The sequence below is a fragment of the Hydractinia symbiolongicarpus genome, chromosome 13, assembly GCF_029227915.1.
Source record: "Hydractinia symbiolongicarpus strain clone_291-10 chromosome 13, HSymV2.1, whole genome shotgun sequence".
Lineage (NCBI taxonomy): Eukaryota > Metazoa > Cnidaria > Hydrozoa > Anthoathecata > Hydractiniidae > Hydractinia > Hydractinia symbiolongicarpus.
Window position 1 is genome coordinate 8,157,937 of NC_079887.1, and position 21,158 is coordinate 8,179,094.

At 31.5% G+C, this 21,158-nt stretch overlaps 1 protein-coding gene across 1 annotated transcript; it reads left to right on the forward strand.

The window, feature by feature from the left end:
* The first annotated feature begins 76 nt into the window (after positions 1-76).
* On the forward strand, positions 77-19,586 carry LOC130623390 (SMC5-SMC6 complex localization factor protein 1-like). The gene is made up of 17 exons (XM_057438866.1): positions 77-223; positions 5,304-5,382; positions 6,222-6,459; positions 7,741-7,921; positions 9,162-10,667; positions 10,928-10,963; positions 11,147-11,308; positions 11,655-11,836; positions 12,092-12,139; positions 12,816-12,902; positions 13,099-13,246; positions 13,672-13,986; positions 14,326-14,405; positions 14,827-14,897; positions 16,057-16,227; positions 17,502-17,603; positions 18,450-19,586. The coding sequence occupies exons 1-17, from the start codon at positions 83-85 to the stop codon at positions 18,827-18,829; spliced, it is 3,927 nt and encodes a 1,308-aa protein (XP_057294849.1). The 5' UTR covers positions 77-82; the 3' UTR covers positions 18,830-19,586.
* The last annotated feature ends 1,572 nt before the right edge of the window (positions 19,587-21,158 follow it).

The following is a 21,158-nucleotide window of genomic DNA, read 5'->3' on the forward strand; positions in this document are numbered from 1 at the left end:
AAAATATCCGAACAATCCGGTCAAAACGGACATATTGGGGCAAAGTAGACAGTCCTTAGTTTTTACTAAAATATTATCTACCATGCTATTTTCCTGCGCCAAAATAAATATGGCGAAAAAAAGTCAAAACGTGTGTTTACTATCTTCCTTTCAAGAAAAAGAAAAAATAGAATATGCAAAGATTATCAAAAGCTTACCAGGCGCTGTCTTTGTGGATTCGTCGGTGGGTTTCTTATTAGACCCTTGCGTTTGTGGCGATTTTGTTTTCTCTTACGTTTTCTTTTATTTTTTATCAAAAAAAACTTTTGTATTTCTCAAATATTTACTGGGATTTACAGGGGTGGGTTTTTAAGATTAATGTTTCTTCTGTGGTAATTTGGCTTTTAGGAGCCTTTAAAAAAATGAAAATGTAGCTACATTCTCCTCGTCAGCAAATAGACCAATTTCTGGGTGACTCGTAGTTGTTTTGATTTCATTTTGATAACAGTAGTTAACTAGCTTAGCTTTGTTCTTCGAGTTGATAAAATGAGATTCTTTCAAAGAAAAGGTTAGACCCAAATGATTGACTCAGTGGAAACCCCAAGTTTAAATTTAACAATGTGTCTAGTCACTTCAGAGGTCATTTTAATTTATCTGTGAGTTGTTTCCCAAGCTTGGCCACATCATCATCATTCTCGGCTTAACGTCCCTTTTCCATGCTGGCATGGGTTGGGCAAGGTATATTAATGACCCTCTTCCAATCTGATCTAGACTGCGTTAGATCTAAACTCAACTTCCTCTGTACCAAGTCTGTCCTCTTATAACCTCCTGCCAAGTCTTTCTCGGTCGGCCTCTGGGTTTTGCCCCAGGAACTATCAAGTCTCTACACTTTCTTACCCAATTATCCCCCCATTATTTCCAAGTGCCCTAGCCAATTCAATCTTTTTACTCTGGTAAGAACGTTATAGTTTAATAATGTTTGTTAGGGTAAGTGAAACCACTCGCTGGAATATTCGGATAAAAATGACTTTCTCCAACATGGACCACGTGAGCAAAGAATAATAGAATTAGCCAATCAAAAAGCGTGGCCAGATTTTGGCCACAGAAAAATCGTTTAAGACCCAGTGTAATTTTCCCCACCTTAAAGGAGTGGTTTAGTCAAAAAAAAAAAATAATTCATATGTAACTGATTCTGTTAATGTAAAGAAAACAAAAAAATTTTACTAAAGTAATAAATAATTCATAACAATTTATCTTTTGAACCAATTTCATAAGCTATTTTTTTAAGCCATTTTTCTGACGTCATTGAGGCATATGTGTTAATGTTTAAGAAAGAAATGTGCTGAAAAGAGTTTAAAAACAGAAAACAACACACACTTAAACTATACTTAAAAATGTCTGATTCAGAAAATTTTTCAAATGATAAAATGTTTTTTGAACAAGAAAGTAAAGATGAGGTTGTTGAAGAAATGGAAGGAATGATGAAGTCGTTGAAACCATATCTTTTTAAACTAGAAATATTACTGCCTGTCCATTTGTGCTTGTTTGGATATGAAATAAAACACTTATCCATTTTTCACGCAAAAGCTCCTCATCTTCATTACAAGTAGCACACGCCCACCATAGATGATTACAAATAGATTTTATCCATTTCTGGATAATGTTGCAGGAAGATTTTTTGCTGGAAGCTACAAGTTTTCCTTTAATGTTTTTGCAAAAGTGCCAAATGTCAAATTGTTGGATAATATCTTCTCTTATATACTTTCGTATTTGTTTATGCCTATCTGTTGTTATCTGTTCTATTACAGTGTTTTGACTCTACAAGTAGGTAAGAGCTTTAGTAAACCCTAGTTTTTCCATTCTGTAAGAATTCCCTGCTTCAGAAACCTGAGTGATTGATAATGCAATAATTTCATTGGTCTTCTGGTTCATTAGTGAATAAGTAAGATATTTTGCATTGTGGCCAGGGCTGTCACATCTTCCATCGCCACTGAGATGACATGGACCCATTAATTTCATTTCATTTATTAATTTTGTGTACATTCTAGAATAATTTTAATGCACTACTCCTGCTAAGAATTTTCTTTGAATTGTGTAATAAATAGTTTTAGTTATTACAGTACAGTCTAAATGTAATCTACCGCGGACGCAAAACTTGCATGAATAGTTACATAGAACAATAACATTGCGATAGCTTTTGTTTTTTTAAGAAAATAATTGCCTCGCTGATAAACAATGACCCCACGCGATCTATTGTTTAATCACAATAGGTTGTAAGATCAATTTTAGCAATCTATTTTGCGCAAACTTTTTTGAAAATTTTAATTGCAGTAATTAAATATGAAAGTTTAGATTGCATTTAAAAGTTTAAAAACGAAAACCGGCGATAGAAATGTTTTTTAAATCGCATTTTAAAAGTCTAAAAACAAAAAGCGGCGATAGAAATGTTTTTTTAAATCGCATTTTAAATGTTTAAAAACGATAAGCGGTGATGGAAATGTTTTTTAAGATCACATTTTAAAAGTTTAAAAACGAAAAGCGGCGGTAGAAATGTTTTTTTAAATCACATTTTAAAAGTTTAAAAACAAGAAGCGGCGATAGGAATATTTTTTAAGATCGCATTTTAAAAGTTTAAGAACGAAAAACGTCGATAGAAATGTTTTTTAAGATCGCTTTTTAATAGTTTAAAAACGAATAGCAGCGATAGAAATCTTTTTTTAGATTGCATTTTAAAAGTTTATAAACAAAAAGCGGCAATAGGAATGTTTTTATGTGTTTCAATAAAAAAGTATGCGGAAGGATTATTTTTCGTTGTTTGTTAAGAAATGTAGATATTGCATTTATTTCAGAATATACACCATTTTTTTACAAAAATAAGCCGTAGTTGTATTCTTTTAATAAAAAAACGCGCGAGTCATTTAATAGTTGTGAACAATACTTCTCATATGTTTTTTAAATTAAACGCGCTGGAATCTTTTTAAGTAATTAAATCAACAATACATTCTCGCGCAATGTATTATAAAACTTCGCGAAAGATTTTTATTATTTAATTACTTCACACTAATACTTAAGGGAATAGCTTATCAATACATTTACACAATGCATCTCGCTATTACAAGAAGTATAACTGCTCCGATATTTCTTCGCGAGCGCATTGTCAGACCATTGTTTCACGAAATGAAGGTGTAACGATTTGAAACGGTTGTGAAATGATTGATATTTATTTTAAACTCGAAGCCTTAAAATGATATGAAGTGGAAGCGAATGGGATACGAATGGGAAATGATTCCGAAACTATTTTGAAACGAATGCAGAAAAACTTTTGAAACAAATTTCGAAACAGATTCTGAAGCAAATTGTTCTCCCAAAACAATTAAGGTTACTGTAAAGGAAACAAATTTTTTTTGAGGTTTTTTGCAAAAAATTCATGACATATAGAAAAAAAAAATCTCTTTTGAATGACAAATTTTATATTCCGTAAAAATATTTGAAACATTCCTTTTTTCTATAGAAAGCCTTTTCAGAGGTGTTATATACTTCGAGTTTTTGAGGAAGTATGTGCAAAATGAGTTTTGCATATTTTTTGTAAACATTATGCATGATATGGAACTCCCGTACAAAAATTGCATAATAATATTTTTTAGGTAGTTTACTTTTAGCATCGATATATATATATATATGTAAATGTTGTCGTATAAAAAATCATTAAAAAAATCAAAGTTAAGGAGTATGCATGTGAGCTGTCTCTTGTAACCTCAGAATTATTAATGGCAAAGGTCTGTCATTAATAATTCTGAACGCGTGCACGCATATTCAGCCCTTAAAATTAGAATTTTTTCACGTCGGCAATAAAACTGCCGACGTGAGATACATTTCAACTGATTTGCGTCGGCATTTTTTTTTTAGTCAAATTTTTCAGCTGGCAAAAACTTTCGTCATTCACCTTGTATTGGGGCTAGACCTCACATAAATTCGATGTATTGATCTCCTAAGACAATGACAAATGGAAACGAAGTACAAGTCCCATTGACCTACCTTTCCGATGGTTACTTCGTTAAGTTAATAGTTTACTGCCAACTGGCTTTCTATATGTTTCAAGACAAACTTATTAGAAAGTACGTTTTGCACGTGCTATTTACCAACTGAAGGTCAGGGCATTCAATAAGTTGTATATCGCAGAAGTCGCCAGTGACATGTTTCGAAAATGCTTGTCAACGGCACAGTTCACCATAAAGCAAACTGTACAGGAGACTTAATTTATAGAGTCTTCGCACAACATCTCTCCTCACAAAACCGAGGGCAGGGCTGACTTATTGCCTGCTGTGTTGTGTGGGAGAGAGAACTTCCGGACTTCTTTTTAATACGATATACAATTGTTGCCATGTTTGTAATTGTTGAGGACTTTAGAGCAAGAACAGTTGAAAAGTTTGTTTTTCAAAAAAATGGTAGTAGAAACCAGGTTATGATACGTGAACAGGTACGATAGAAAAAAACATGAGCACATGTTCTTAAAAGTCCGCCAAAATAAAAATTAATTCTTTGTTAATTTTTTTCTTCGTTGATCTTGAAAATTTCACACCAAAATTACGTCGGCAATTTTTTTGCTGATGCAACTATGGTATTTTCTCATTTTACGTCAGCAATCACGTCGGCAGTGCCGAATGCCGACGCTAATTTTAGGGCTGCATATTCACCATAAAGAAAAAGTTCGCAATAACACCTACGGAAACAAATATCTCGTTAGTAAAATTTCGCATACATACCTTTATGTTTGTGGTCTCTTTTTTTGAAAGCTTCCTATTAGCTTGTTGAAATTTTTGGTAATGGAAAGCTGAATAAATTATGCACAAAAGCTTCCTGGATTGTTTTGTATAAATTACTGATTAGCGAATTATGACGACAGAAAGAAATTTTTGGATGATTATATATATAACTTTAAATAATTTCATAACGACGTTATTAGAAAAAAAATCCGGCAGCCTTTTTTAATTTAATTTATGGTGAATGTAATTCTGCAAAAATGAGAAGTCTGCGACCCAGCCTTCAGAAAAAGAAGCCATTTTAAAACGTACGGTAAAAAAGGGTTTTTTTATTGGTTGTTTTTTATCATTTATTTAAATTCAAGTGTCACATGTTTTAAGCAATTAATCACATTGTCCTCGTAGCCTTCTCTGTCTTTTGAGTGTTCTTTTGTGCACCAAAATAGACAAACTGATAGACATAAAATGTTAATAATAATTAACAGACATTCAGAAGGAACAGTTTTATGCAAGTTTATTTGACTTTTTTTTTTGTTTTTTGAATTTAATCTTTATTCTTTTTAGTTTTATCAACCAAATTGCAATGTGATCATTTGTAAATTTCCCAGTAGAGGAGAAAAATATTTATGTGGAAGTGCTGCAGGTAAAAAATTTTTTTTTCCAAGATTGCATTTACAGTTGAAAATCAGTTGTCCTGTTATCCTGTTATTTTGTTTGGTATGTTTGTAAGCTTCAATCCCTGTAGTTTGATCTGATTGCAGTAAAGCTGCCTTAACTAAAAACAGATGAAGTATTGAATGTAGCAGCCAAATAATTGATTGCTACGATTTATAACAACATTGTTTTAAATATTTATTTAGAATTTCCTAGGTCTGTGTGACTTTTACGCAAGTGCCAATAACCTATCAAATAGCACTGCTGAGGCTGATAATAAATTATGGCAGTAGCTTAAAACATGGATTTAAGGAGAAGACCAGTTTAAAGATCTCAAATGTAATCTGAAACCTTAAAATGACTTTTTCTCAAATAAAATTAAATTTAAAAATGTTTAATTGCACTCCTTTTAAAAAAATCGATACAATCTCTTAGTGAGACAAGTGGATTAAGTAATAGAATGCCACATGTAAGGAAATTGATAACTTGAGAATTGTATATACAATTTCACTAATTTGCTTTATCTATGCTCTGTCCAAGTTAAATATTGCATGGTTGATTTACTTTTGTAAGATCTGGTTGCAAGGCAGGTCCAGATCCAAGCCCAGGTAGTTCTAACTAAGTCAGGAATTGATGAATTAGCTAGGCTGTTCAGGTTGGTTTTGAAAAGGCATTGGGGTGGGTCAGAGCTCATTAACCATTTGTATTAATCACCCTTAGTAATCCTTAAAGGGTGATTGTTTTTTTCAAAGATGGTAACCATATTGTTCATTTTGTGCTACCAGCAACTTTGCTACATTAATTTATGCATCTTTATTTCTTTAACAGGAAAGAATATACTTTGCCCGAATTATGTTGAAGACTGCCTTGAAGCTAGAACTTGGTTACCCTTTGATGCATATGAATGGTGCAATCAAGAAGTTCAACCAGGAATCGATGAAAAGATTTTAAGTTTACCAAAACGATGCAGAGAATTTATTAAGAGAAACAACGGGCAGTTAATATTCAGCAATTGGAAGGTTCTGCTCCATATTGCAGAGAAACCCAAAAGAAATGCTTATAAAAGGTATGACTTTATTGCAACTATCCTGGTTGTTTTTGTTTTTGTTTCATTATGTTAAAAACACGTATCAATTAAATTTAAAGCATCAAATCAAAAATAAGAATTACTGTTTTTATAACATTATCCATCTGCTCAAAAGGGTTCCATGTAACTTTATTTTAGACCCCCACAGAGAAGTGTAAGCACTGACGGAACTGTGTATTTTTCCACAGACTAACACCTTTTTTTTTATATTGGGCTTCTGCTATATTTGCTTCATGATTTTGCAGTGTGGACTTGAAACTGAGAATTTTTTGCATGAAATAACAATATGCAAAAACACTTAACATGGCAGTTTAGAAAAAGATGTAAGGAAGTTTTTTGTGCCTTGTAATGAAAGCAACAAATATTTTAAAAAGGCCTATAAGAAAGAGGTCTCTTAAGATGTGACTGAAGAGAATTTTGGGAATGGTATCAGTGTTTCTACATTCTACACATTGTGTAAGAATAGTTTGGAAAGGTAGCATAAAATGCATTTTACTATCCTTCTTCAGATATTTGAGATAATCCTTTACGTAACATGACTGAAACCCTATTTAGTGCAATGACTGGTTGTTATATTAAGTTTTTTCAGTAATTGTTTTTTCTTGCTGCCTTTGTCGCTATAACAAACTTCTTCATTAAAATTTTCCAAGAAGTTGCAGCCTTTTTTTGTTACGTAGTATGTCAGGTCCACTTTAATTTTTACTGACTGTTATAAGTCAAAAGACAGATACCTTTACAAAGTGAAAAAAAATTCTCTATGATTGTTTAGAAATAATTCTGCATGAATGTTCTGACATATCAATTTAACAGAAAATAAAAGTAAATACACGTGGAAGAGTTTTATTTCAAGAAGGATTTTTATTTAACGTGCAGATCACTTAAAATACCACTCAAGTCAATATTTTATAATAAATAGCTCAGCGATTAGTCCCCTTTAATGTTTACACCTTACAAATCTCAATGAAACTGCCTAGAACTAAGGTAGCCCCAAAATAAACTGTTGTTTTTACAGAGCACTAGCTGCTGACCTGTATAGAAAATTCCTTCAATAAAAAGTCACTTTGTTAGATGTCTTGATGGACATATTCTTGAGCTTGCCAGTATACTTCCAGTATCACTGATAATAAAATTTTATGAAAATGCATTTCACTGCCAGTACAATTGACAAAGTTCAATATAAATTTTCTCACAGCTCTAACCAAAGAAGCAGGCAATTTCACAAATCGTTAAAGAACTTAAATCTATGTACTGTTTTTTTAGATTGCTTGAATCAGGTGGTGCAAAAATTATCAATGCAAATCCACCATTTCTTATAAACATCAAGTATAAAATAACGCATGTGTTTGTGACAAAAGAACTGTCAAAAGATTTTAAAATTTTGAATCGTGATAAGTTTGAGAATGTATTTTATCCAGAATACATTGCAGAATACTTGATTCAGGTATGTACAATTTTTTTATTTAGATATTTTAACTTCATCTACTGTTTAAAATGTTGTTTTTTGATAAGCACGATTGTGCTTATCAAAAATATGTTGGCTTTGGTTAAATTCACAATCTTGAATGTTATTGATTTATGCTGAAATCAGCATAGTATTTCCCGAATTTCCAGGTTTACTGAGCCTTATAAACATGTTCAACTTTTCATTTTTGATAACATTTTTCTTTTTTTTTTAAGTAGAATCCACTGTTTGCAATTGCAAAACTTGATGTTTCTTGTGGTGCCTTTAGCCAAAATCTTTTAGGCAGAGTTTTTAAGCAAAAGTTAGGAGCAGAAGCTGTGATCTCTTTGCATTGTATATAAATCAACTGGGACAAAAATACAAGGCTTTTCATTTTTAATGATAAATCTATTTGCACCTGGCATTGAAATACATCATTAAAAATAATATTCACAGGATTGTGGTAAATTGCAAAACATGGTCCTGTACATAACATTTGCAGATTAAAACATTATTTTAAAAATATTGCAGAAGATATTACAATACCTTGTTATCATTCATCCAAAGCCTAAAATTCTGTACTTCAGGAAGTATAACTCAGAAAATTAAAACAGTTGCCAGATACAAATTGGAAATTTCTTTAGTTTTTACTGGGCATGCTGTAGAAAAGCCTAAGGAAAAAATAAGCAATTTGAAGTGATCCGCTTCTCTAAATTTTATATTAAAGACAGCAGGCCATTATTGCATAGCTCTGTGTAATGTTGCACACATTCTTTTTTAATGCCATTGAAAATTCCTTACATAACTAAGAGTTTGATAACAAGTACACATACTTCAACTTTGAGAAAGCAACAACACACGCTAGCATGGTCTTGTAGAAAGGATTTTTATTCTGATAGTGGTTTGAGTTAAATAAATTGCGAAAGTCCAAGATAAATCTTAATTGGGAGGTAGCTGTTCAGCACTAATGGGACTGATGGTTCACACTTTTTACTTGGCTCTAAACTATTATCTTATTCCAGGAAATTACCAAAACATAAAATAAATGATCACGAAATTGACATAATGGAAATCAATGTTAATCCTGTAACAACTTATAAAAAAAATTTAATTAATGATGAGTTGATTTAATGCATGTCCTTTTCTATTTCGTCTTTTTTAAAAATTAATCAGAGTAAAGTTGTAAAATCCTATTCTAAAGTGTACAGAATTATATTTAGCCAATTTGCTTTCTTTTTAGCTAAAACCACCACCTGTGAAGAAATTCCAATGTTTTAGTACTGACATTAAAGTCAAGAACCAAATCAAGAATAAAGTACAATCACCAAGAAAACCATCAATACCACCACACAAAGCACGCGGTCAGAAAACCATTGTGGAAATGTTTAATCGTAAGCGTAAGAGTGTTGAAAATAGTCCATCACCGAAACGCATATGCGATCAAAACATATCTACTCCTATCGTAAAAACATCCATAAGAACAGACACAGAAACGCCAACTTTCTTTGAATCTGGGGTAAAAATGAAGCAAAGAATCACAAACAATTCAACTCCTGGTATTAGTCCAATACCAGGTCAAAGTATGATGAACGCTGTTGTAATATGTTCTGATATTAGAAAGAAACCTTCAGAAAAAAATCTCCACAAACAAGTGTTATTATCAAATAAAAAAAAAATGGAAATTATAGACTTGTTGAGTGATGACGAAGGAAATTCATCAACAAATAATTTAAAAAAGTTTATACCAAATGTGTCAGTCTGTGGCTCTACTATACTTATTGACTCAGCTGTCTCATCTGGAAACTCAGTTAACATTGTTGATATGGAAGACACTAACAATCTGGACCTAAATGCCTCAGGGTCTTTACAATTGAGCGCTTCTTCTGTTACTAAAGTAAAAACCTTGCCATCAACCCTTAAACAAGTTAAAGTTGAAAAAGATCATGTAGTTAAGGCCCTAGATTTTACAAACACCGAAACTTCTCTTAGCGATAGTGAATTACTTCCGCATTTGGACTGTTTCTTGATGAAGAACACATCAGTTAAGTCAGTTTCCTTGAGAAGTTCTAAAAAATTTATTCAAGAAACAGCTTCAGACAAGCAGCATACACCACCAACAACAAATGGAGATTCTGATGTTGTCTCATGCAGACGTGCAAAAAAAAGCTTCAATGAGTGCAATATTTCACAAGAAATTTTATCACCTTCAAAAGGAAACGAAGCTAATATAAGTAGTAGGGGAAGGCTTCGAATAGCAAAGAGATATTCTGATTGTGTCATGACAAGTAAAAAAAAAGTTATCAGAGTTAACAAATCTGACAGTTCCTTGCTCTTAAAGAAAACAGAAAATGATTCTTTGAAGAATACTCAATCTGAAAAATTGTTTAATACTGAAGAATTGAAACGGAACAAAACAAACACCAGTCAATTAAAAATTAAAAAAACTGAAACTAAAAAAAGTATTATTAAAGTAATAGATTCGCCTTCCCCACAAAGTCATATGATGATAAAAAATAGATCCTCACCAAGACTTTTAATAAATGGAAGTTTAAAAGAACTTGGAAAAGTCAATTCACTTTATCATTCTCCAACTTCACAGAGTGACCGGATAGTGTTCAAAGGGTCCTCACCAAACATTTCAAAAAGTAGAAGCAGTGAGAACACAAGTCTCCATTCACCCACTCATAAACGTGTTATAATAAAATATCCAATTGGGGTGCCATTTAATTTCCCAATTAATAACTTGGTGAGTTCATTTTCTTTTGAATAGGTAATGTCCTCTCTCTTTTATAGTGAGTTCAGATGAAGCAGTTAATGCTAAGTGACACATCTAATGCAAATAAAAACATTATCAAAATGCTTTTATAAGGTTTTTCTAGAACATATTTATTTTTACTTTATTAAAGACAATGATAAAATTTTAAAAGCTGTTTAGAAACAGTGTCCTTTGTGTGCATGTCCTTATTTTGTTTCATGATGTCCTTGTAATTTCTGCTGCGTCTTTAGAAATGCCAAGAAAAAGCTCCCAAAAGAAGTTCTAAGGTAATTATAGATTATGATGACTTTTGCAGTACACTTGTGAATCCTCTCTAAGCGTTTATTAATTTTTTACATTCACTGAAGTACTACTCAGAGAAGGTTTTACTGTTTACTTTTACAACAAAGGTTGTCAGCAAACATTGCTTAACAACCACGAAGCAAATAAAGTTTTCTTTTCTTTCATAGTTTATCAAAAGAATGACGTTTTCCCGCAGAATGGAGAACACAATAGAATCAAGTATTGACGACAAGAACTTTAAAGCGGCTTTTGATGTCATTAAAGATAACGCGTCATCATTTTACTATCCTTCGCCAAAAATAATAGCATTGCTGCTTAAAGCCATCACTGTAAAGCCCTGTTGTCTTACTTTTTTATTTAGGCATATTTTGACTAGGCAGATTGAACGGTGAATTTGCCACCAAAATGTCACTGACCATGCATAGTTTCGTTTTTGCTATTTAACTTTGAAACAGTCAGTTTGTTAAAAAATAGAAAATGTTCCTACTTCTTAGTGGTGAATTCCCATTCACAATTCGTCTCATGAGAGTCTGTCTTGATAATTGAAATATTTATCTATGTTCTTTCATCAAATTCAATATTTAATTGTTGTTTTAGATCTTGCTTATTAAAGTGATTTCATTTCCTTATTTTGAGAAAGTAAAAAAATGTGTCAAAGGTGTTTTTTTATTCCAGGCTGAAAGACTGTTACGTAAAGGATCTGAATACGTCACGCTTCTTCAAAACGTATGTTTATTGCACCCAACAATGAAAATATCCAGTTGTTATAATCAAGCTCTTGAGATGCCTGTAGAACAAAAAGATGGCAGCTTGATAGCAACATGTTCTTCTTGGGAATATTTTATGCAATTAGTTAAGTATGTCTTTTAATGCATTTTATTTAATCCACTACCTGACGACTTAAACTTCTGCAGAATAAAATAACAGGAAGCTTTATTTAAAAACATCAAGCAATCTAAACACAACCATAACACCCACCTGCTGTAAGCCTGTTATCTACCGCTCAACACGTCTCCCCTTTCTGTTTTTCTTTCTGATAAAGACCAACCGTCCTTCACCTGCACTTAACACTATCTAGCTATTTTAAAATAAATTTTCCTTTTTTCAATTAGTAATATCTCAAACACATTGGATGATGATGAACGGGACGATGACGACAAGTACGTATTTTCTTATCATATGATTGTGTTAGCTTAAGAGTACACAGTACTTTTAAATCTAACAAATATAAAGTAAGAAATGATCAGCTATTTGGCCTACATCATACAAGTTACAAGATTGTCGCAAATTTTAAGAGGTCGGGACGAGCAAACCCAATTTTTTATGTTAACCTTAATAAGTCCATCAATTAATGATGACAGAATTTTTTACTTAATCGTTTTGGTTTGTGTAAAACCTTGAAAAAGCTTGTTAGAAGGTTTTCTTAGTCCCTGTGTACATCTTATTATAATACTTGTTGCCTATCTATGAGCTAATTTAAAATACAGGGATCTTGTAATGGAAATAATCACACCTATAATCATAGCAGTAACCTCCGTCTGAATGTGATCAAGATTGCACGAAATAGTTATGCAGGAATATATGTAGGATGAGCAATTCCCCATGGAATTTTTTACAGGCCTAGTTCTTCAGAATACATCATTTTGTTGATTTTTATGATTTCGTATTTATAATAAATATTTTTTTAAGCTCTAAGAGACTTAAGTTTGCAAGCTTTGTAAGTAGCTAACAATAAATATTCGCTTTCATCGTGAAACTTTCCAAAAGATTTGAAATTGGTTTCTGTTGTTTAATCGTAATAAAGACTGTAATATTTTATCTTTTCTTTTTTTCCAGGTGGAGATTCGCAACTCTCAACTTGATGGTAGTGAACTATTTGGTTTTGTTACTAGAGATGGAATTAAAAACACTGGAAACGTTAGGGTATATGTGTTACCTAAATACTACCTAATCATTAGCTATCGTTTAAAACAGTGGTACACTTTGCTCTTTCACCACAGCTTATTGCGGTGTTTTTTAAGTCAGAAATGTTTATTGTAAAGTTATTTCGAAATGTTTTTTAATTTTTAATCAAATTACAACTAATTATTTTATTTTATAAACCTTTTTTTTGCCTTAGTGAGTCTGTTCAGAGTGTTGAAGTACTTCGAAAAAGTTTGTTATGGCAATTGATTTGGAAAAGTGCTCATGATTGTTGTGTTAGCAGCAGTGTGAAAGAACTTGTCCACTATGCTGTTAATTTGGCGGTCAAAGCATCATCACCAGAGGTAAGGTGTAGCGACTATTAGTTTTTGTAAACCTTCATATTACTGTCGTTACGATTTTTTGTTGTTGTTGTTATTATTGTTGATGAAAATTGGTAACTTGTTTTAAATATTTATATATTTTATAAAATTCTGATGTTTAAAAAATAGCAAACAGGAAGTGTTACATAACCCAAACATTATATTTAGACCCATCTGAATTATTTCTTAATTTTTTTCACATGTATCTTGGTATAATTGATCAAAATTGATATAATCTCGTAAATTGTTTATGAAAATGGCTAAAATCAGAAACTTAGGAACTATGATAATAGTGGAAATTCTTTTTGATCTATCTATCGATCTAGCCACGATCTATGCAACTTATATAAATATCGAAGCTTATAACAGCTTAGCTAATTTTTTTTAATTTTTTTTTCAATTTTTAGAGTTTGCAACTGTGCCAGCTTCTAATAACGTTAATATCACAAATATCGCGATGCATGATGTTAAAATCCAAGCTGCAAGGCGCCTCGGCTTTTTCTCTTAACTGTTCCAATATGGTGTCCCTCATCGAAGCAAAATGTACAGAGTTATTCGCAGATGATGTGTCACTATCAACGAAAACATGTTTCATTGGTCAACTGCAACCAAGTTGGCTATCATATCGAATACTTGATTGGATTCTGTCGAAATATAATCAATGTTTTATCAAAGGGAAACATAAGCAGTTGTTAAAAAAACCTTTATCTATGAATAAAATTGTAAGTTTTTATTACCTTTTAAATTGTTATTACTTTTGTTGATAAATCCTAAAATAGAGTTTTTTTATTCATTGTATGCTGTAGAAGTCGATTTATACTTTAAATGACTTTGTTGGTTAAAAGTATTGGAAAAACTGTGTGTTTTTATATTGATTTATAATTTTTAAGTAGTTTTGAAGCAAAAAGTGTCACTGCTGAAAAAAAATATTAATTTTAAATTTACAAAATTGAACTGATGTAGCTATTTATCATTTATTTCTACAGTAAAAAAAACAGAATCGCTCTTCCAATTTTTTTTATTACAGATGAATTTGAACTTATTTTTTTTCTGTTCTTTAGATATATTGTTATTTTTTCCTGTGTCCAAAATCTGAGGTTAAAGTTTTCAACAAGATTGATACAACACCACTTAAAGATATGTGAGTAGACTCTTTAACACTTTGTTTTTATTTATAAACTCTTTATTAATAAATTAATGGAACCATGCTGTGTACTTCATTAAGATATTCTGGACAAAGACAGATTTTTAGGGTATTTTAAAGGGGCTACGGAACGGCTGTTGGTTTTAGTGACTTAGTGACTTACACAAAAGTCGAGCTGATGGTGGCGAAAAACAATGTAATTTACAGACTCGAACATATAGATATTATATCTAGAATTTTTATCTTCTCCAGCCTTGGTCATGTTTTCATCCAGAATGAGTCTTCATTTCTTTGTAATATAAAAAAATATTGAACCAGCGAGCAAAGTGCGCTGGTCTGTTCATAGCGCAAAACGCGTTTTTAACCAGTTCGTAGCCCCTTTAAGGTCTTTATATATTTGTTTTTGTTTGTTTTTCAGCAAAAATAATGTTAACAGCTTGTCATCACCGCGAAAATCAATCGGATCCATTTTTAGAAAAAACGCAAAAGGTAAAATTTCTTATGAAGGAACGTTTCTTGTATGTTTGATTACGAGTATAGACTTTTGCTCGCTTCAATTTGCTTAGTTAAGTGTTTCTTTAAGGGACGCTTATATACAACATTTGTCGGAAACCTGTATTGGTTTCTGATGAGTTATTTCTCCACATTTAAAACTAGTCGATAAGCCCCGTGGTAAAATCCACTAAAGCAGAAAAGAAGTAGAAAAGATCATTTATTTGTATGACCCGTTTATATGCATAGAGATTGTTATAGAAATATGTGTTTTTAACGAAAGGTTGAAGAGCTATAAGAGTCAGTAAAAAACCACTAATGTACAAAATACAATGTACAAAAATTTTCTGTCAAAATCATTTTGTGTCTAAAAGTTTATTGACAGATTTAAATCTATATATTTATACCCACTGTCTGTTTATAAACGCTTTTATAGTCGTGTCACGGACACACGAAAAAGCAAATTTTATTTTTTGGGGTCAAAATAACTCTACGGTCTTGTGCCTTCTTATGAGAGTGCAACCAAACAGGTTTTAATTATTCCTCTGTGTAGTGACGTAATAATTTTAGATTGGAAGATAATGAATTATGCGAAATGCAGCAGAGACTAACAAAATTTACAGGTTGCCGTGCAGGGTCGGAGAATGCTGCAGTAATTTTTTGCATGTTTACACTTATTTTTTGCATAACTACACTCATTTTTTGCATAATTACACTCATTTTTTGTATAATTACACTCATTTTTTTGCGTAAGTACACTCTTTTTGCATAATAACACTCATTTTTTTTATAATAACAGTCATTTTTTTTAATTACACTCATTTTTTGCATAATTACACTCATTTTTTGTTTAAATACACTTATTTTTTGCATAATTACACTCTTTTTGCATAATAACACTCATTTTTTTTATAATAACAGTCATTTTTTTTAATTACACTCATTTTTTGCATAATTACACTCATTTTTTGTTTAAATACACTCATTTTTTTGCGTAAGTACACTCTTTTTGCATAATAACACTCATTTTTTTTATAATAACAGTCATTTTTTTTAATTACACTCATTTTTTGCATAATTACACTCATTTTTTGTTTAAATACACTTATTTTTTGCATAATTACACTCTTTTTGCATAATTACATTTTTTTTTCAGGTGAGACACCTTTACAAATTGCATGCATTAAAAACAACGCTTCTAAGGTAAAAGAACTACTGGCATTAGGAGCGGATCCGAATTCGAAAGATAATGCGGGTTGGACTCCTCTTCATGAAGCTTGTAATTTTGGTCACCTGAAATGTGTAGAAGAGTTGCTAAACTCAAAAGGTATTAACGTTTATACAAATTTTTCCTCGCTGTTTTTGTATGTACTGTAAAAAACAACAACCCAAAAAATTAAATTAAAAATTGTTTGTGAAAACTAAAACTATATTTTTCTAAATTATAAAAAACACATACTATTAAACCAAGTTGTCAAAAAAAATAATATGTAGTACCAAGTTCGTAAATAAACTAAAATATAACAAACAAAGCCCGGGTAATTTGAACATTGATTTGACATTGATTTGACTAAGAAATGTTTTCTTAAATGCAACGCAACTTACTTTAGGCAACTGGTAGAAATGACATCAGTAAGGATTGCATACTCAAGTGTTTTTTATGATGTTCTGAGGATACGATTAGGATATAAGATTATTAGGATATTAGGATTCAATCTTGTTTTAATCTTAATAAACACTAAAACGAAACTACAGCTCGAGGAATATAATCACACTAATCACACCTTTTTTCAAATATTGCGCTTTGTAATTCAAGTTAAAACGATAAGCCAGCGTGACTTGAAAGGTCACGCCTGCCATTACGACCAAAATTTTGACAGAATTAATTCGATGTTATATAGTTGTAGGAGGAATTATCAAAATTGGAATGTAATTCATCAAGTCAGTGGCCAAAAAAGTAAATAAAAAACAAATGCTAAAAATTATGGTATTGTTAATGGTTAATCGTCAGTGTTATTTTTACCTCAAAAGTTTGCGACATATGTAATATTCTTCGTACTTTGTTTTCTTTCTAGTTTCTCCATTTCAGAAATTTTATTTTAATATTAATCTTAGTTGTATTTTTTAATCACAAAAGAAGCATTGAAGCAAATTTTGAGGCAAAAATAATACTGGATGTAAAAATATGAAATATGCAACAATGTGATCTAAAATGATATTTTTAGTAAACATTTGAAAACGAAACATTTTTAATTTTTGACCCGTTTGTGACAAACTAGTCAGTGACACGTGGACTTTTCCACGGGTCGCCCGTCCTTTTTATACCGCATTGCGTGTGTCTCGCTACTTACGCAGCTAAGCTAACATTTTGAATGACAGACTTATACGGCTATTATTAAAGAGACTAGTCGTTAGCCCGTGGAAAAAACCACGGGGTCGCCCGTCCTTTAAATTAAACCGTTCCAACAAAGTGGACAGAAATATATCGCATTTGGTATTGATGCGCATTTTAAAATTTCGTGTTTCCGTTACGGGACACGGCTTTCGCGGACACACAGACAGACAGACGACGGCTATTATTAAAGAGATTACATTGTTTAGATTTGAATCTATATGTAACCAGTCCTGAAGGAATAACAGCGCTTCACGATGCAGTAGAGAACGATCACATCAAAGTAGTGGAGGCTCTGTTGCGAAGAGGCGGTAAGTTGACACTTCCCCACAGTGCTTTTTCATCAACTCGTGTGTAATTTTGATGTGATAAAGCGTTATTATTTCCAACGAATCCCTTTTTATATTGACCCTAAAAATAGGATGGACCCTTCTAAAAGTTATTTAAAAAAATCATATAGAAAGAAAATCTCTTAAATTCTTAACAAATCAATTCTCAACCTTAGGAATATTAAAAATTTAGATATCCTTCTTATTTTTTACTGCTCAATCACCATTAATGAGATGAGAATTTGTTTTTTTATGTTATGTTTTTATGTCGAATTTAAATCCTATATTTTTGACTCAGTCAGTTATTCAAACTATGTTCATTGTATTAAAAAGAGCTTTTTTTATTGTTTTACAACAAAAACCAAATTCGTTTTTTAAAAATTTATCCTTAATTGTTTTTAATTTTCTTTTCGAAGTACCTTTAGTCGCAACAAAATTTCTGCTTAATTCTGTTAGACATCCTTAAGGTCTGTTTATTTTTGAGGCAGAACGGGACGATTTCTGCAATTCCTCTCTCATTAATATACTAAAAATCACTTTGTGTTTATATTAAAAAAAATTCTTACTCAGGCGGGACGGGTTTTTTTTATAAAATACAACCGTCCCGGGATAAACAAGAAATTCTTTCGCATAATTTGATCGAAAGAAAATAATCCCGACAACCTTTTTTCCATATAAAGGTAGGACAAAATCATTCCGACAAACGTCCCGTCCTGTCTCTCGTATAAACATCCGCTGAGGTTCACGTTCTTTTTCAAGGCTAAGTATCCTGAAAAATTACAATTAAAAGTTTATTAATATTCATTTTTAAGTTTGTTTCATCCGCAGGTCGCAAGTTGATGACTATGAAAACAGAAAACAACAAAAGCGCTTTTGATTTTATTCATTCCCCAACCATGATGAAACTTTTTGAAAAATACAAAAGCCATGAAGGAGAAAATGTCTCGAACTCTACGAAGGAGTATTTGGATAGCAGTATTTACGAAAAAATTGGTAAGGTATCACTGACATCGATGGAAGAATATCTCTACATGTTGCTCATGATTATACGTTCCTTGACATCTACGGAGGAGTGTATTATGGATGAAGAAGTGTTAAGAACTCAATGGCGTCTTTTTAAAGAGCATATTAATCACTTGAACACACACACTTCACTAAAAGTAAAGATTTACGTGAAAAACATTGAAAACGCGTTGGGTGTAAGCTAGCTTGCATCTACTATTTAAAACTGGTTTTAATTCTAATTTTTGGGTGTTCGAACAACCTTGCAGGAAGAACTGATTGGACAGTGATGAAAGGTTTTTTCCCACCAGCCCTTCGTTATCCTTGTCCTTCACATCCTCTCTCTATTGTACGTAAGCTTTTTCTGCCCAATTTTCCAACTACTCTATAGTCTACTATATATTACGTTCATGTTAGTAGTGCGATTTTCGTTCTCTCATTCTCATAAAAACATCTAGGAAATAACGCCCTCGCATAAACACCATCCACCCCCCACAACCTTATTTCAGCTTCAATTGAGAAAATGTTTATACAACGATGTTCTTACGGAACGAATAGTGAGCAAATTTTTTGATTTTTCAACACTTGTGTGTAACAATAAGGGCAAAAACTTCCCTTGGAGTTGCAGAGTTTTTGATTTTGTTTTGTTATTTTTAAATAAACGCCAATGTCACAAACGCCCATTTGTCTGATCTCGAAAAAGATTTTTTATCCGATGTAGAGTTTTCAGAAGAACGCTTCATTGAGTGTATGCATTATAGATTGTAGATTTGACACTATTTTTGTTTAGCACGACATGAAGTTGGAACTGGGGTGATTTTATATGTACATATCTTAATATTTGGTTTTTATTTTTTCGGTATGTATTTTACAACATTTGGTAGATTTATTGATTTTTGTGTAACATTTGAAGGAATCAATCAAAAAAGTAGAAAGCATTCCTGCTTTTGTAATCAATTGAGATTCATACAGGGATCCATCTTTACTTCAACTTGCTTCATTACAAATGATATCTGTTTCGTGTGTGTTCAAATTGTTTCACAAATAAGGAAAAACAGTAAAATTCAAGATTTAAGCAAAACATAGAATCGTTGTTTGTAATTACTGTTCGTTTAATTATCCTGTTTCAAGCTATTGTACGTCATAAAAAATTGAAATGTTTTGCAGTCAGTTTTGTCTCTTAGTAAAATAACTATATTTCTGCACGTATTTTTGCGCCAAAAACCCTTTGCACGTATTCCGCGCCAAAACTCTTTGCACGTATTTTCGCGCCAAAACCCTTGCACCTTTTTTGTACAAATTTCGTGCACTGGACAATTTTTTACGTAAGTTCGTGTATATTAGAATAAGTGTATCACAAGTTTCCTTAGAACATAACTCTCTACCTTATCGGTAAAAAAAGTCGGCAAAAAGTGACTAAATTTTAGCTAGGTGACTAATATTTTTGCCGACTAAAATTTTTGCCGACTTTTTTATTACCGACCTAACTTTTTTTCCGACCACCTTTTTGCCTTTTTTTCTTCCTTGTTGCTATTTTTCATCAGTTTTATGCAATTATTCCTTATTACTGACTAAATGCAAAAATTTCGTCGGGAAAAAGTGACTAAATTTTGTCCAAGTGACTAATTTTTTTTCCGACTTTTTATTTTGACTTAATTTTTAGTTTTTCTCACTTTAGTCAGCAAACCTAGATCGATATCTACCTTAAATTCGTTTTACAGCTTTTTGTCGAAAAATTTTATATTCCTCACACTCGGGTTATATGTTGCCGAGAATGTTACAAAGAATGTTACAAAGAATGTTAAAAGCAACAACCTGCTACAGGAAAAAAAATCCAAAATGGCGATACTCAAAGTTTGAAGTATTTTTCAAGATCAAGCTTGTTGGTTTTAGCAAGAACTGAACTGAAGAATAAAAACAACATTTGGACGTGTTTCAGGTGTCAACACCTGTTATCAAGATATAACTAATAGTTACAATGTGAAAAATTATATAGTAAATGAATATATAGTAATATATAGTAAAAGTATATAGTAGAAATATATAGTAACATATAGTAATATATAGTAAAAATATATAGTAATATATAGTTAAAATATATAGTAATATATAGTTAAAATATATATAGTAAATAAATTATATAAAAGTTATATACCTATGGCTTTGATACTTCTTAGTTTTATATTTATTTATTAAGCACCAGCATGATGAATTTTGACGTTCCATATACGTCTCACAACCTCATTGTCTTTACTTGAAATTACCCTTTTCTGTGATATTCTTATAATAGAAAAGATAAATAATTTTGTTAGGTTTAAATTAGAATTTAAAACTTCATTATTTTATTTCATCGTGGAGGATCATTCTGTAAGTTTCGTTATGTGATTGATCCATTGAAAGGCGAGTTTTTTCTTTTTCACGCGAATTGTGTAAAAACCAGAAAATATGTTAAGTAACATTTACTTAGCTATCAGAAACTTTAAACAGAATGTAAAAATTCTCTCTAAAACAAGCAGATGGTGGCATTTTGAACTA